Source organism: Rhamphochromis longiceps, linkage group LG3 (genome assembly GCF_057381845.1).
Source record: "Rhamphochromis longiceps isolate RC_006_pf linkage group LG3, R_longiceps_female_GT1.1, whole genome shotgun sequence".
NCBI classification, from domain to species: Eukaryota; Metazoa; Chordata; class Actinopteri; order Cichliformes; family Cichlidae; genus Rhamphochromis; species Rhamphochromis longiceps.
This window is the reverse complement of record NC_140559.1, coordinates 32,903,343-32,919,880: the sequence shown is the minus strand read 5'-3', so window position 1 is coordinate 32,919,880 and position 16,538 is coordinate 32,903,343. Positions and strand designations below refer to the sequence as shown.

General features: G+C 38.3%; 1 protein-coding gene across 1 annotated transcript; it reads left to right on the top strand.

Annotated features, from left to right (window-relative positions):
• The first annotated feature begins 272 nt into the window (after positions 1 to 272).
• LOC146674182 (type I phosphatidylinositol 4,5-bisphosphate 4-phosphatase-B-like) lies at positions 273 to 13,228 on the top strand. Its single transcript, XM_085394848.1, has 7 exons — positions 273 to 545; positions 4,308 to 4,489; positions 5,914 to 6,020; positions 8,243 to 8,354; positions 8,531 to 8,583; positions 8,691 to 8,781; positions 10,267 to 13,228. The coding sequence occupies exons 1-7, from the start codon at positions 479 to 481 to the stop codon at positions 10,408 to 10,410; spliced, it is 756 nt and encodes a 251-aa protein (XP_085250974.1). The 5' UTR covers positions 273 to 478; the 3' UTR covers positions 10,411 to 13,228.
• Positions 13,229 to 16,538: the final 3,310 nt, after the last annotated feature.

Sequence of the window (16,538 nt, the reverse complement as noted above, 5' to 3'; positions counted from 1 at the left end):
TATTATTATTATTATTATTTGTTGTTTTCTGATAGGGTAGAGGAGAGATGCCAGACTAAATGTCATTGCATTTTTATAATGACAAAGTCTAACCTATTCTATTATGTGCACATATACCAGCAGTAATTGTAATGCAATCATCGCCTTACAGTTTATAATTGTTGTTAGTCAACAAAAGCAGAAGGACCCGCCCATTCAAACACGGCTCGTTCATTGGTCTAGCCCGTTGTCCGTCACTTCCTGACTCCTTGAATCATGTGACAGATGTTTTTGTTGTATCGTTTCCGCGTTTAGTGAATGTTTTCGCCGCGTCATGTGGCTGTCAGTAACCCAAACCTCTAGCAGGGTCAGGAGTTGAAAGCCTCACACCGACTCCTCCAAACAAATCTTTACCGGAGGTCCGAGGAGTCTCCCAGACGCCGCAGATACACTTCCCGCGGGGCGTTGTTGGAAGAAAGGCTTGGGTCCGGAGGGAGCGATGGCAGACGGGGAACGGTCACCGCTGCTGCCCGATCAGCACGACGGGACCAACGGCTTCTCTCCCGGTACAAGCTCGCACGGATATCTACCGAAACCTCAGAGTAACCTCTGTGTCCTTTTCACATCACCATTCAGTCATTAATAGGCTTCAACAGCGTGGTATTGTAGTTTGTTTTTACCTTTAAAGGTGTCGTGTTGTAAACAAGTGTTAGCTTTCAGGCTAACGTTAGCCGTAAATAGAGACATTATCACACAACTACAGGGGATTCAACCCACACAAAAATTAATTGAAAACCGATTTTAGGGTGATTTACCAAAGCTAATGAGCACCTTTGAGCTGTCAGCGGTCTATAACAGATGTTAGGCATGAAAAACCGGGTGTTTGAAAGGCTTTTCATGTGGGTGAGTTTGATTTGGTGATTTGCATTATGATAAGGGGTCAGAGCTCCCGGCTGTCAGATCACTGTAACAACGCTCTGTGGTTAGTCATTTATCAAGCCTGAACAGCAAAAATCAGCAGGTTCTGATTGTTCTCATGTAAGGATTTGCTGCTTTTCTTTAGTGCATGGTATTGAACATTGAGTTCTGATGAAACAGGCATAAAGTAAAGTAATTTAAAAACTTCGTTTTGGACTTTTAGGGATATCTTAATTGTAAAATTCTCGACCAATACTAGAGATTACAAATAACAATGTGACCAGACCATTTTTGTTGTGTCATTATTTCACTATTGTTGTGGGTTATGTACTTTTTTTCTTGTACCAGGAAAATATTAAAAATCACACAAATTTCCCAAACCTTTGAGTTGTTCCGCTTCAGCGGTTTCACTGATTTATCTGGCATTGTGTCATGAAACAACTGTTTCTCAGTTAGGGGAAAAAACCTGCAAGTCGGTCTAGTGATCACCACAGCCTGCTTCCGATTAATGACTGTGTCGTGCTCATGTGTTTTCAGTCTGTGCTTTGCCACAGGGATTTTTATACATGTTTTAAACATGTTTTGCTTCAGCATCTTCAGTCTGCTGAATGACAAATGTGGGAGCATGTTGGGTTTTTTTCTTCCTTCGCACCACTCTACCTCTGAAACCTGGTAGAACCAGTATTTTGGCATTGCTGTGTATTCTCAGGCACATGCAAAAGTAATTTAGTGACTGAAATGGAGAGAAACCACATGATGTCTGGTATCAGGTGGATGGACTGATACTATTTCCCACCTGTAAATACCTCAAAACTAATGGTGTATAAACATTACCTTTTTTTCAGATTGGGCGACGCTCCCATTTCTGGTGTGAGATAATCTGAAAACCAATAACAATCAACCATTTCTTTTCATTTCCTATACAGTATCGATACCAATACGGAGTACTAATCCGTTACCAGCAAAATGCCAATAAGTTGTAATCCACAATGTGAGTGAAGAAACTGGATATTATTTTTTTTATGTGTATGACAAGATCAGGCTTGCCTTGCTGCCTTGCTTTGCTAACTTTAGAAAATAAAATGTGACAAATAAACAAGAATTTAGATTTACTGAATTCTTATTGAGCAGTAAAATGATAAACAAGGAACAAGATGACTGTTCTGTGCATGCCCGATCTCGTCTGAACTTGGAAGCTAAGCAGGGTCGGGGCCTGGTTAGTACGCAGATGGGAGATTTCTTGGAAACTGCAAGCTTTAGGGGCGGCTGTGGTTCAGGAGGTAGAGCAGGTCATCTGTCAGGTTTAATCTCCACCTCCTGTAGTCTCCGTGTCAAAGTATCTTTGGCCTAATTTGTTTTTCATAACTACATCTGGTTTTTTTTGTTTTTTTTACATAATAAAACTCCTAAATGTCATATCCACTGCTTGTAAAAGGGAACTGATTCAAAACAAATAAGGACTCTTATTACTGCAAAATAATGTAGAAATCAAAATTATTTTGCAAAATTACTCCAGTGTGTATTTTGTAAATAAATGTTTACAAAATATACAAATAAATGCAAATATATATACATTTTATTTACATTATACAGTATTAAACATACATTATTAAACCTTTTTATTTCAATCAAGTAGATTTCCGTGAATGGTAAATGGCCTGTATTTGTATAGCATTTTTTTAGTCCCTAAGGACCCTAAAGCGGTTTACACAACCTGTCCTCCACCCATTCACACACACGTTCACACACTGGTGATGGCAGCTACATTGTAGCCACAGCCACCCTGGGGCGCACTGACAGAGGCGAGGCTGCCGGACACTGGCGCCACCGGGCCCTCTGACCACCACCAGTAGGCAACGGGTGAAGTGTCTTGCCCAAGGACACAACGACCAAGACTTCCGATTACAAGGCGAACTCCCAACTCTTGAGCCACGATCGTGAACTTTATATGTCAGTTGACTAAATGAAATTAATATAAATACTTTAGCTAAGCCTGTCACAACCTGTAAGGCAAGGAAATTTTATGGTTTGAAGTTAAGGAAAATGATTGTGCTGAAGGACAAAAACCAGAGAACTACTGCAAAGCAGAATGCAATTTATTTTTTTTATGTGAAATTAGTTGATTTTAATAGTCACCGGAAGGAAAAAAAATCGTCATTGAAGTATAACTATGATTAATTGCCGAGAAGCAACTCCATATAATAACTTGCAGAAATAGTATCTCAGTTTCTGGGATTTAAATGAAACGTTTTTTGGTTTTGTTTTGTTTTTTTAACTTGTAAGCTAAAACAATTGTTCTACTTTTCTGTGTGATCATGTCAGACATCACATGTCTGGCTTGTTTGTCTTTTTTCATTGCTCTTATCTCTGCTGTGACTCCAATTTCTCTCTCTCACTTCTCTGGTTGCTTCCTTGTAACTGTGACAGTCACTTGCTTTCTGTGCTTCCTGTATTACACTCACGGAGTTTTGACCCTTAACGGTGTCACACATAGATAACATTATGTTAATCAATATAATTAAACATACAATTTGCTGACCCACACATGAGTCAGTATAAACAAACAGATACACATCTAAATTCTGTTTGTGCACCTACTGTTTGTCTTGACCAAGCACAAAAGTGGTGATATTGTGAGCCAATACTTGTTAATGATAACGGTGTTTACTGAATTGCAGTGCTGTACCATTATACAACAGATTTGAAGAGTGAAAATGCAGAAATTTACCATCAGAAAATAGATGGCTCTTAGAAATACCCCACACAAAAGGGAGAAGCAGTTACACTGATCTATTAAGCCACTAGTTTCCTGATCAGTCTCATCAAGTTATAGTTAAAGATTTTATATATACACCACATAGACAAAAGTACCAGACCACAGATTTTAATCTTTGAATTCTAGTGTTTTTGTCTCACATGTTTCTAAAAGCGCCGAACCAAGCAGTCTGCCTTTACAAATATTTGGTTTGGGAATGGGTCCTTTTAAAGAGCTCACAGAGTAGGACTCTACTACTGCAACAAATTCATTACATTTCTTGCTTTCATTAGGGCTTAGCAGTATAATACCAAAGTGGAAGAGTTTAGGAGCCACGGCAGCTCAGCCTCAAAATGTCAGACCGATGTAAAGAAACAGGGCGGGGTCACCAAGTGCTAAGGTGCATAGAAGGCTCTGCTGACTCATGAACTGCAGTGCTCCAAATCTCATCAGTGCATTAATATCAGCACAGAAACTATGCGCTGGGAGCTTCATGGCATGTGTTCTCATGGCTGAGCAGCTGTAGATGTAATGTGTAGGTGAAGCAGTACTTCAGGCTATATATTTTCTGTATTTTTTATGATAAACAAAAGAAGTTGTTTTATTAGTGTTAATAAATACAGTATTAATAAAACCTCTTCTTCGTCTTCATCAGGTTTTGCTCCGTTCCCCAGCTCAGTGGCACCAGGCGAGCCTCCACCCCCGTACTCCCCACAAGGCAGCCCAGACAGCAGCAGTGCTCCGGTCATCAGCTGCCGGGTTTGTCAGACCTCCATATCTGTGGAGGGCAAGACGCACCAGCATGTGGTGAAGTGCAACATCTGCAATGAAGCTACGGTAAGAGGCAGATACAGAGAACTATATAGTCTTGATGTACCTCAACTACAGAAACAAACAACATTTATTTCCTACAAGCTTAGATTATAATAAATGTTAAGTATATTTAACACAGAAGTCCATTTTCCTCTGCAGGGACTCTTATTTTTATTGTAGCCTTATTTGAGATCCTATGTTGCTGCCTTGTTAAGTTGCTGTATTTTGCTGGTGCTACAAGAACTCAGTGCTTCTGTACACATTTCAAAATAAAAGTCATCTGGCATTGCAGTAGAATAAAACGGTAAACCCTTTCTTAATGGGGCTTTTATTGCGAAGCATTCAATGCTAAACACCACCTACACAGTATTTAAAACTCAATAAAGCAAAGTGGGTCTACATTAATGAGTCAAACACAACAAATGGAAAATGAAGATCTTACTCATTGTAGTTATAACTGGTAATTATAATAACTATAATTAATTAGTTAGAATTAGTAAGGACTTGATGGAAGTGAATGGAGAAAAGCTGCACAGATAAAACAACTTTACCTGTTCGTTTTTAAGCATCTTTATCGTTTTATATGTGTAAAATGACTTATTGATATTAAGTAACTGAACAGTTTGAAGCTTTTTTTTTATGTTAAATAAGACTGGCTGTTAATTGTTCCATCATTATTGGAGGCCCATCTATAAACTGACTATGGGTTGTAATTTGCTTCTTTGTAATTGCCTCAGTCACTAGGAGACTGCCATAGTGTCTCTTAATTTGCATTGATGTCACCAACTTGTCTGCAGATAAGTACTTGCTAAGTGGTAGTGAAACTGATGACATTGACATTCAAAGTAAAATTTCAGCAGTAAGGCCCAACTTTTACTTTGCTTACTGCTTACATCACTTTGTTTCTGGTCTTGATGCTTAGGGCAGTTTTTGCTTCTTGTAAATTTCCACCTGGAGCATGATGGGAAATAATCTCAAAAGGAATTTAGTTGTTGTCTTGCAAATGGTGACCCTGTAAGATCAAGTCATTCCCAATTTTTATATTCTGTGACTTAAAACTCTGACTTGTGGCACACTTTTAGATGTGCCTGACTCTTTTCATTCAAAAAAAAAAAAAAAAGACAGACTGTTATCTGCTTGAAAAATGAAGAAAATGATCTATTAATCCAGAAAAACATTTGACAAGAGTAATTGAAACCAGACTTTGTATACCAAAAAATAGTTAATAGCTTTTTAACATAATAGAAATCTGTACTTGCGTCAGTATTTGTTGGAAAGTTGCATTGGTAAACCACAAAATATCGGCGTGTTGGATTGTCGTTCACTTCTCCTTTTGTCTGATGAAATCAAAAGTAAAACAATTTAAGAACCTCACATTTGGAAAAGCCAACAGCAAATGTTTGAAGTTTCTTATTCTTCTATCTGTGTCTTCACCTCTCTGGTTTCAGCCCATTAAGAATGCTCCTGTTGGAAAGAAGTATGTCCGCTGTCCTTGCAACTGTCTGCTGATCTGCAAAGTGACGTCGCAGAAGATCGCCTGTCCAAGACCGTACTGGTGAGTCAGGAAAAGAAACAGAAGCTGTTTTTAATCCATCTCAGCTTTAACACGTAATCACACCACCTTTTCCAGCCGTTCAACAAAAGCAACCATTACGTGGTGTTAAGAGACTGTTGAAGGTACCCCCTTTTTGCAAAATTTCAGCTTGTGAAAAGTTATAATAATAAAAGCAAAAATTATAAACTCTAGTTATATGACACTTTTATTAACAAACGTTTTTATATTAAAGCCTGAAACAAAATTAAATATGTTTAAAAAAGAATAGAACAGACCAGATTTTATAAAACAGTTCTGGAAACAGCCTGGCATTACTGGCGATTTATGCTTCAAGTGGATATCTATGCTGGGCTACATTATAACCAAAAACCTCTCTGAAGCCCTATGATGTAAGCCGGTGTGCACCTACCTGTAAATGGGGTGCAGCCCAAAGCTGTTATTATTGGTCTTTTCAATACCATTGAGTTCTCCTGCGCATTTCCAGCTACTTTTTAGCCGCAGTTTTTAAATCAATCAGTGAGTTTATAACACTTATCATCTCAATATAAGGAACGATAATTATAGCTTCAGTATTCCCAGCATTTTATTTGTTTCTGTAACACTCACAGCACATACAAAAACCAGGACATGACCTCCCCAGTACACTTAATGGCGTGTTTTGACCCTTCAGTATAAAAATTGGTAAAAGATGTGGTTTGATGACTATTATAATAGCGTCTGGGTTTTTCCAAAGGTAGCTCTAATAAGCTGTTTATACAGAAATCAACCTCACTAACCTCTGATGCAGACGTGGTCATTTTGTTCTATAAGCAGGCTTGAAGTATGAAACTACTCCGAAAAGAGAAGCAAGTTTACTCCACATAGGTAAACCGTAAATCTTTCCATCTTGAAGTCTTGATTTTTGCCCTGACGGCAACATAATGTTCAGAAATCTCAGGCTCACGGCTGAACGAGCCTCCTGGTCTTCCTCGTCTCGCGTCTTCATCCACTAAGGTTTAGCAGAATGACGACCTGACATCGGTCAGACTGGAATATTTCCTGCTGCTGTCATCTTCCATTACTGCTGATTAAGTCTGTATCCAGTACTTTTTCAGTGTAAGCTGCTCTAAAGGCTTTTGGTGTCAGCTCTGAGAGAACAAACAGATTAATGAGTTAGTTAGGTGTGTTGAGCCGAAAGTCATGAAGGTGGACCTCTTCTTCATATTTTGATTTTCAGTGTTTTAGTTTAAAATTGGCTCTTGGTGTCTCATTTTTAAACCAACTAACAAATCATGATCCAGGGATGTCAAACATAAGGTCTGGGGGGCCAGAATTCTGCTGGCAGAAACTTTGGAGAAAGTGAAGGAGGACATAAAATTTGGGGTTTTACAGTTTTACAGCTTTTCCTACTCATAAAGACCTCCCCCATGGCCATACATACTATTCATTAATATCGCTTAAATAACAAAAAAGTTCCTGTTTGGTTTTTGGATTTGTGTTTGTTCCCCACTATTTCTGTCTATAATGAAATTTTTGATTTGGACAGTGGGTCTGCAGTTAAAAACTGGTACTATTGTGAATTAACGAAAACTAAATATATATAGGTAAATAAAATATAGGTCAGTCTGAGTAATGAACTACCGAACAATTAGAAAACAAAAAAACCCTAAACATTTATTTATTACAGTTCAAGCTGAAAGAGTTGTTCTTTGCTACAGAAACATCTCTTTATCCTGCGAAAACCTGAGAGGTACTGGTGAAAAAGTGATTAAATGTGTAGCTACACCTCTTTGCACTGGATAAAATGCAAGTTTCCTCAGTCCAGCCCTCTTAAGATCACATACAGAGGGCTTTATGTCACCTATAATGTGAAATGAACTTTACATTCCTTTTCTAGGTTGTCTCACCGAGATTTTATGTTTTTTTTTTTAAAAATTTTATTGGTCATTCCAGATTAAGTCCAAGTGAAATTCCCGCCTGACACTCTTAATCAGCTGGGGACTTTTTGTACAGTAACTTTAGTATATTTCCTCATTTGTTTATTTACTATAATCACTTCCAGTTACAGTTTTTCCAAGTCACACACCTTCATAGTACACAGAGCTGGCTTTAAATTTTTCAACTTTAGGTTCACACCCTTTTTTAAAAAGCTAAAAAGGTGCTTTTTGGACAAACTTTGAAATAAGCAGTAAAGGCTGTTCACATGGGTTTATGTTAAATCAGTGTTTTCTGTTCCCCGGCAGTAAACGCATCATCAACCTAGGTCCAGTCCACATTGGAGGGGACAGTCCTGAACCGCGGCGTCAGCCTGTTGGCATCAGAGTCATCTGTGGACACTGCTCCAACACATTCCTGGTAAAAGTCACACACTCACATGGCTTATATTACAGCTGACAGTGCCAGTTTTACTTCTTTATGCATTTATTTACTGACATCTACAGAATTATTTGCCAATGTACTCTTCTGCTTTACCCCCTGATAGAGAACTGTAATATATGCACACACTGACCTTTTCATTTCCTCTCTCTTAGTGGACAGAGTTTTCAGCCCGCACTTTAGCTCGATGTCCCCACTGCCGAAAAGTGTGAGTATGTCAGATGTTCACTTTCTGTGTGTGAGGAAGGTAAATAAGTGTTTTGCATTTATAATTTGAATTATTATTTTTTGACTGTCTCTCGGTTTGATTTCCAGCTCTTCTATTGGTTGGCGGTACCCCAGAAGGAGGAGCCTGCTATGCTTCCTGCTGTTTTTAATCCTCGCCGTCTCCACAGCAGGACTTTTGGTGTGTATTTGTGGGCGAAGATGTTGGAGTGATGTTAACTTTTAAACTGTTGGTCGATCAAATTGTATCCTTTTTTTAAAGATGATGATTAGGATGCCAAAAGCCAAATCGTTTAACCAGCAGACGTCCTACTGCTGGAAATTTTAGGCGAAAATAAACTCAATAGCCATTTTATTATGTAAACATAAACTTATTATGTAATACTCTTTAGCCTTCAAAGCGGCCTTAACTCTTCATAACATAGATTTAACAAGCTATCAGTTAAAAACACTTCTATCTGCTTCAAGGTTCAACATGTTGTGTGCTCAGAGGTGCTCATTTATATACTTAACGAGTGATTATCTGGGTTTCTGTTCCCTTCCTGACTACTCAAAACAGTCTGGCCATTCTCTGACCTCTGACAAAGAAGCGTTTTCTTCCACAGACCTTAAGCAAACTGGATATTTCCTCTTTTTCACATCATTCTCTGTAAACCAGAGATGGCCATGTGGGAAAATCCCAGTAGACCAGCAGTTCTTCAACAACCATGACACATTCAAAGTCACTGTCATCACCTTTCTTCCTCATTCTGGTTCTCAGTTTAAATTTCAGCAGATTATCGTAACTATGTCTACATGCCTAAATGCAGTGCTCTGCTGCCATGTGATTGGCTGATTAGATATTTGCCTCTCACCATTTAATTTTGGTTATCACCTTTTATTCATTGTAACTATTACTGTTAATAATTAATAAATTAACTGTTATTGCTGTACTTTAATATTTTATATAACCTAATTGTAAACTCTACTTTTGCACAAAAGGCAGATTCACAGATGCTCTTTTTGTTCACCTTTATATAAGTGACAACAAAAAAATTGTTTACTCTGTCTTTATTTACACCACCAGCAGTTACATTAAGAAAGAAACATGATTGTTATTCATTTCAAAGAGAAATAACTTAAAGTAGATCACACACTGCTCAGATGGCTTCAGAAAAGCCTTAATTCTCAACAATTTTTAGGTAATTTGGATGACATTTTTCAAGTCACACAAAGCGAAACATCATACAAAAGGTCACAAAAGAGAAAAGAGGCGCAGCACTAGCACAATAAGCAACAATATCATTGTAATTGTTCATAATTGTGTTCAATTTATACCCAAAGTTGCAAAGCAGCAGTGATGTTGCATGTTATCCCTTCATGTGTCCTTTAGTCAGCATGAGCTTTCATTAAGTATTCCCTTCGAAAAGCTGACAATTTAAACATGGTGTAGATTAGATTGAATCCACATATATAGTCGTGGTGGCGTGTGGTTAATATGTATTTTATTTTGCTGATTTTGTGGCTTCATTGAATGTTCACTACAGTAAATAATTATTTGTGAGGTGCAATTGCTAACTGGAATCACAAGTTGCCACTTTCAAAATAAAACATAAATTGAGAATTTTATATGACCAAAATCATTGAAAAAATTTTAAAAACGTCTTCTGTTTGCTTCTGTGTTCAGGTCGGTACCTGGAAGCCCGCCAAGAGCTCAAAAGGGATCTACGTGTCATGGGTGCTCCTGCTCCTGCTCACTTTGTTCACCATGGCCAGAACAATCTACTGGAAGTGTCTAAAAATTAGCGAACCCTTATCCAATGTCACATAGAGGGAGAAAGAGGGTGAGGAAGGTGAGGAGGCTGGTGTATGAGGAGGAGACATTTAAAATAAGAAAGTAAAGCGTTAGATCTCAAGTGAGGAAAACAGTAAGTCCTGACATCAACGAGGGAAGAAAAGATGGGGGAACAGTAGATATAAAGAAGGAAGGTTAAAGAAGAAAAGGTTTTTTAACATGTTAAAAACATCAAGTTCCTACAAAATTGGGTTAGAAAATATAAACATACACAGAGGCAAAATTCACATAATTCAGTTAAATTGCAGAGCTGCATGTGATTGTGACTGTGATTTTTGAGAGATCCGTACATTTTAAGCAACAGTAGATAAGGACACTCCTAGAGTGCAGTACTCCACCAAGGGCAATACTTTATCTTGGAGTTTAAAAATAAAAGTAATGTAAAGTTTTAAAGGTTCCTTCTTTTGCCAATCCTGTACTGCTCTGCCAACAGCAATGACGATCTCTGTTAAAAAAAAAAAGACTTCTAGAACATCTAGGCATTAATTCAAACATGAGGCTGAACTTTTGCGCAGATTACCATGTTTTCCACTGAAGAGGTCCTTCATTGTTTGCCAAGACCATAAGCATGATTATGGAAATCAAAAATGTATTAACTTTGTTATTCCTGACTAAAATGTCTCAAGTAAATGAAACCCCAAATAACCGATCTGGTTAAAGAGAATATTCTATTTGCCTAAAACGCTTGTGGATGGTAGCCAAAAAGATCCTCTATGCAAGAGAAAAAAAAACCTAAAATACAATGTGGACTGAAGGGGGTGTTTTAATTATAAGAATAGTAGTAATCAGACTGGGTAGATCAGGCAGAATAATTTAGTAGTTAACTTTTTTTGCCAGCAACCAGAGGAGCCTACGTTCCCAAATTTGCTTTTAAATTGATCCAAAATGGAGCAGAACCAGTAGACGCTTCTCTTATTAAAGGACTAGTGTGATATTTTAAGTGAGACTGTGCACTTTGAAAATTGGGCAAGAAGACTGATATTGCTCATGTCTGTGTGATAAATAAGAATTTCAAGAATTTACAATGAGCATATCTTACTTTACCGTAGCATAGCTTTGTGTAAATGTAAATGAAATGCTGAAAAAGATTAAATTAAAAGTTGATGTTGTGCAGGGTATTAAGTGTAGGATTATTTGTTTACTATCATTTTTTTGGTAGCCTTGCATATAGCCGAGCTAGCTGTTTGCGTGTGTTTCCTCTCTTTATGCTAAGCTAGAGCTAGCCAAGCTATTTTTTTTTCTTTATTTGAAGCACTGACAGGAGACTGGCATCGATCAACAGCAAATTATTCTGTTTAAGGCCCCAGTCACACAGGATGGCACACCAGTTGGCAGCCACTTGGCAATGACTGGCCCAAAAGGAGTTGGCAAGTGGTTGCTGGAGGTTGCTTAGTGAAATTTATGCTGTGTTATCTACTCCACTAGTGTTAGTGGAACTTGCAAAAGTGCAACACACTCCAGAAAGAGGCCTTGCACTGTCAAAATAGAAGTTGTGGGTTTTGAAACATATTTGTTTCAGTGCTAAGCTTTTACTTTGAAGGGGAAAGGTCTCTGTTTTTGGGGTGTCATACGTTCGCATGGTTCACGAATGCTTGTCAAGTAGTTTATGAGATTTTGCGGAAGTCAATCTCTCCCGGGTATACTAGAGGAAACTGCAGTGATCTGTTAGTAGCCACTAGGAGATTTTTGGTCCAGCAGCCTGTTTGCGACTGATTTCACCCAGCACCTCCAGGACAGGAGGTTGCCGGGGGGGTGACAGACTGGTCTGTAGGCCTATGTGACAGAGGCCTAAACAAATTAAAGATGAATTATGCACAATGAATGAAAGTCTCAAAGCAAACAGTTTTTTATAATGTTTCAATGTTTAATAACAAATCCACGACCAAACTATGAGAAGTACTTAAAGGACCTTAATTACAATATAAAGGCAGATGGCATCCGAAGGAACCATGTGGATTAATCATTAAATTTAAACTTTTAAATGTGTTTGCTGAGGGACAAATTATGGTGTGAGTTAAAATTGTATGTAAAAAGTGCTTTTAATGCATACAAATGAAATTATGGAACAAGCAAACCAGTGGAGACTGATATGAAGAGGGAAGTTAAGTTGTAGCTAATAAAGGCTTCACATGAGGAAATGATTATGGAGGGGCATTAACCTGAGATTAAATAGCATATGTTTCCTTTTATTTTTTTGTCATGTTGTGTAGTAGCACATCAGCATTCTTATCAGATCTTAGACAGGGTGTTTGGAGCATTTGATGTGATTTATTTTTTTTCTGTATTTGTTTTAACACCAGCTTTATTTTGTAATGATTCATGTCAGAGAAACTCAAAGTTTTTGTTTGATGAAAGGATGGCATGTTTGAATTTAGTGACAGAGCTTTGATATGTGTGTACTGTTCATATTCTTCAAAGTTGTCTTTGAATCACAGGTTTAAAACACTTGATCCACACGCAGGTTATTTTATTTATTTATCTGTTTTATTTGAATCAAACTACTTTCTCTGACATTCTAGTAGAACCTGTTAGAGTGTCCGTTTCTCCGTGGAAGTGCAAATATATCCAGTGGATGTTGATTATTTTAGACTGTACAGAATTGTCAAAGCTGTCTCTTCCCCCTCATGGCTGATTAATGTAAGTACCTGCTGACTGTGAAACATGTTGCACTACATTGTACAGATGAGCAACTCCTGTATCTTTGTTTCAATGTTATCCTGGTGGATGGAGTTGTTTTGTTTTTGGGTGGGGGGGGGATGCAAAACTAAGTAATACTTTTAACAACTTCCTCTGACTCCAATGTGCCTCTTATTTATTTACATATATCAGCTATTAATAATATGTGTCTCTCTTTGTCACAGAAAGTTATCAGAGTATTTAGGATGCATCGTAATGTCTTAAATACCCGTGAAACTTTTATAGTTTATGTTAGTTTCTTTTTATGGGGGCATATGGCTTATGAACCGAATGCCACACCACAGCATTTACAGTTGAATCTGATTTGCATGCCCATTCCTGGTTTACACTGTATATGTATTTTGTGGTTTTCTAGTCATACTGGCCACTCAGTCAAATTTCAGAACTGCCTCAATTCTTGATGACGTAGATTCAACAAGGTGCTAGAAACATTCCTCAAAAATCTTTGGTCCACGTTGACATGACATCATCACACAATTGCTACAGATTTCTCAGACATACATCCACGATGGGAATCTCCCGAAGGTGCTCTGTTGGGTTGAGATCTGGTGACCGGAGGAGACTTGAGTACCATAAACTCACTGTCATGCTCAAGAAACCACTTTGAGTTCCAACCAGCCAGCAGAAGATGGATACACTGTGGTCATGAAGGCATGGACATGGTTAGCCATCAAGGAGGCTGGGGTGTTTAAACAAAGCTCACTGGTACCAAATTCTGACCCTACTATTATCTGTGTCCAGGTTTGGTGAGCTCCTGTGAATAGAAGTAAATGGCCTGCATTTGTATAGCGCTTTTCTAGTCCCTAAGGACCCCAAAGCGCTTCACACTACATTCAGTCATTCACCCATTCACACACTGGCGATGGCAAGCTACATTATAGCCACAGCTGCCCTGGGGCGCACTGACAGAGGCGAGGCTGCCGGACACTGGCGCCACCGGGCCCTCTGACCACCACCAGTAGGCAAACATGGGGTTAGTATCTTGCCCAAGGATATTTGGCATGCAGCCAGGAGGCAGCCTGGGATCAAACCACCGACCTTCTGATTAGTGGCTGACCTGCTCTGTCACCTGAGCTACAGCCACCCACTGTAGTATCATCAGTTTCCTGCTCTTCATGTTCTGGCTCACAGAAGCGACACCTGGTATGGTCTTCTGCTGCTCTAGTCCACCTGCTTTAAGTTTTGCCTGAAGAGATGCTATTCTGCATACTTTACTTGTAATTAGTGCTTATTTGAGTTTCTTTTGCCTTCCAATTGACTCAATCTGGCGATGTTCCTCAGCAATTTTAGACCACTTTGTGTTTAGAGTAACTTCATTCACCTTTCTTCCCTGTTCTGATGCTTGACGTGAACTTAAGAAGATCGTCATATCATTATGTGATTGGATAATGAGACAGTTAAATTATACAGGAGCAGATTAATGGCCAGAATAAAATATTTGATGCTTCAGCTGATTGTTAATATTGATACACCAGTTTTCATCAGTATAAGAGAACAAAAAAAGTCAAGCATCAGCTGACAGTAGTCTAGAAACACAGCAACAGTTTCATGTCAGTAATAAATGTATTCGTTTTATTGGTTAGTTTTATTGAAGTAATAAACTCTTGGACTTTGACAAAACTTTATGCACATTCGAACTTTATTCTCTATGCAGAACCAGTTCGAAAATTGTTTGATAAGCAACCATCGAGAATGAATCGAACAATTGCTTCTATTAACTTAAATTAAAAGCCTACATTAAACAGACGGATAGATGAATGGATATTTATGAAAGGTATGCTAAAAAACAAAACTTGTTCAATGCATACAAATAATAAGACCATGTTATGTATTTAACACAGAACGCCACAAGAGGTCAGAAGAGCAGTATCTTTAAGTTAAATCTGCTGTCTTTAAAGCATTACCTTGACTGTGTGTTAAAAAAGAAATGTATTGCCTGGAAATATTGGTTGCCATTGGTTTGTCTGATATTCTACATCATAGTTACCCCAAAGGTTCATTCTGTTCATCTGGACGTAGTGTTTTCAGTGGGAGAAACGTTTCGTCACTCATCCAAGTGACTTCTTCAGTCTCAGCTGACTGCAGGTTTCTCCAAATCTTATAAACAGTACATTTGCATAATGACTGAAACCAGCCCACTGAAGGAACAATGGGCTGGGAGGTCAGTTCCTTAATCTTAATAATGCAGATTCTCATGACTATTGATCAGCAACCACTGACCAAAACCCACTGATCAATGGCCATGAGTACCTTGAGTACCATTCACAGAGAGTTGGGGAATGGCTGCAATCGCAGCATTGTAAGACGGCGAAAGATGTACCCTTAGGCCCCCTCCTCGATTCAGAGATGGTCTTAGATGGTGAGAGAGGTATAAAATAATGGCGTACTGATCATGATAAGAAGTCCATTTGTAGACATACAGATATATGGTGATTCTTGCTTGTGTTATTTCTAAAAACACTAAACAAAAACCCAGCCTGTGATAAACGTAGAAGTCCTTAGTATATTTGATGATGCCAAAACTTTGTATAATACAATAATACTATACAGTGATCCAGCTACACTTATAGACAAGCTATAAATAATGTAATATGTGAGTCTATTTATTTCTATTTATAGCAGTTATTATTCATCTTAACTTGCATATTACAAGTAGTTATCTTCACTGTGAGTCTCATTACTGCTAAAATTGATTTGAATTGATTTTCTTCAAAGTCGGACAGACATTGACTCAAAAATTTTTTTCCCCCACCCCCTTTTTTTTGCAGCTATCTACTCAACTCCATCATCGAAGCCAGACTATGAAATACCATACCATAGAACAGCAGTCCCCAACCCCCGGGCCTCGGACCGGAACCGGTCCGTGAGTCGTTTGGTACCGGGCCACGAGAGTTGAGGCTCAGGTGTGAAATGTATGGTTTTCAGGGTTTTCAGTGTTATTTTGTTATCGTTTTTATCGTTAACTCTGTTTTCCTGGGTCTTTTCACGTATGTTATGAATAAATCTTCTTTTTTTCGGTACCGGTACTAGTTTTATTTTGTTGTATGTAAAGGCCGGTCCGTGAAAATATTGTCGGGCATAAACCGGTCCGTGGCACAAAAAAGGCTGGGGGCGGCTGCCATAGAACAGCACACGTCTGTATTTGGATGTATGCACATGCTCAGTTCTGTTTAAGTTAAATGTTTGTATAACTGTAACCCACTTTATCTCATTGGGTAATATTGTAGTTTTACAGAAGCTTGACTAAATACTTTGAAGCGGCTTCCTGTACAATGTTTGTGTCTGTAGCAGTCAAAAAAGATCAAGAAAAAAAACATGCTTCAGTAACACTTCAAAAATTAATTGTGCCAGGGTTAACAGATGAGACGTTTTGATCTTCTATGTATATCATAACTTATACTTTGCTT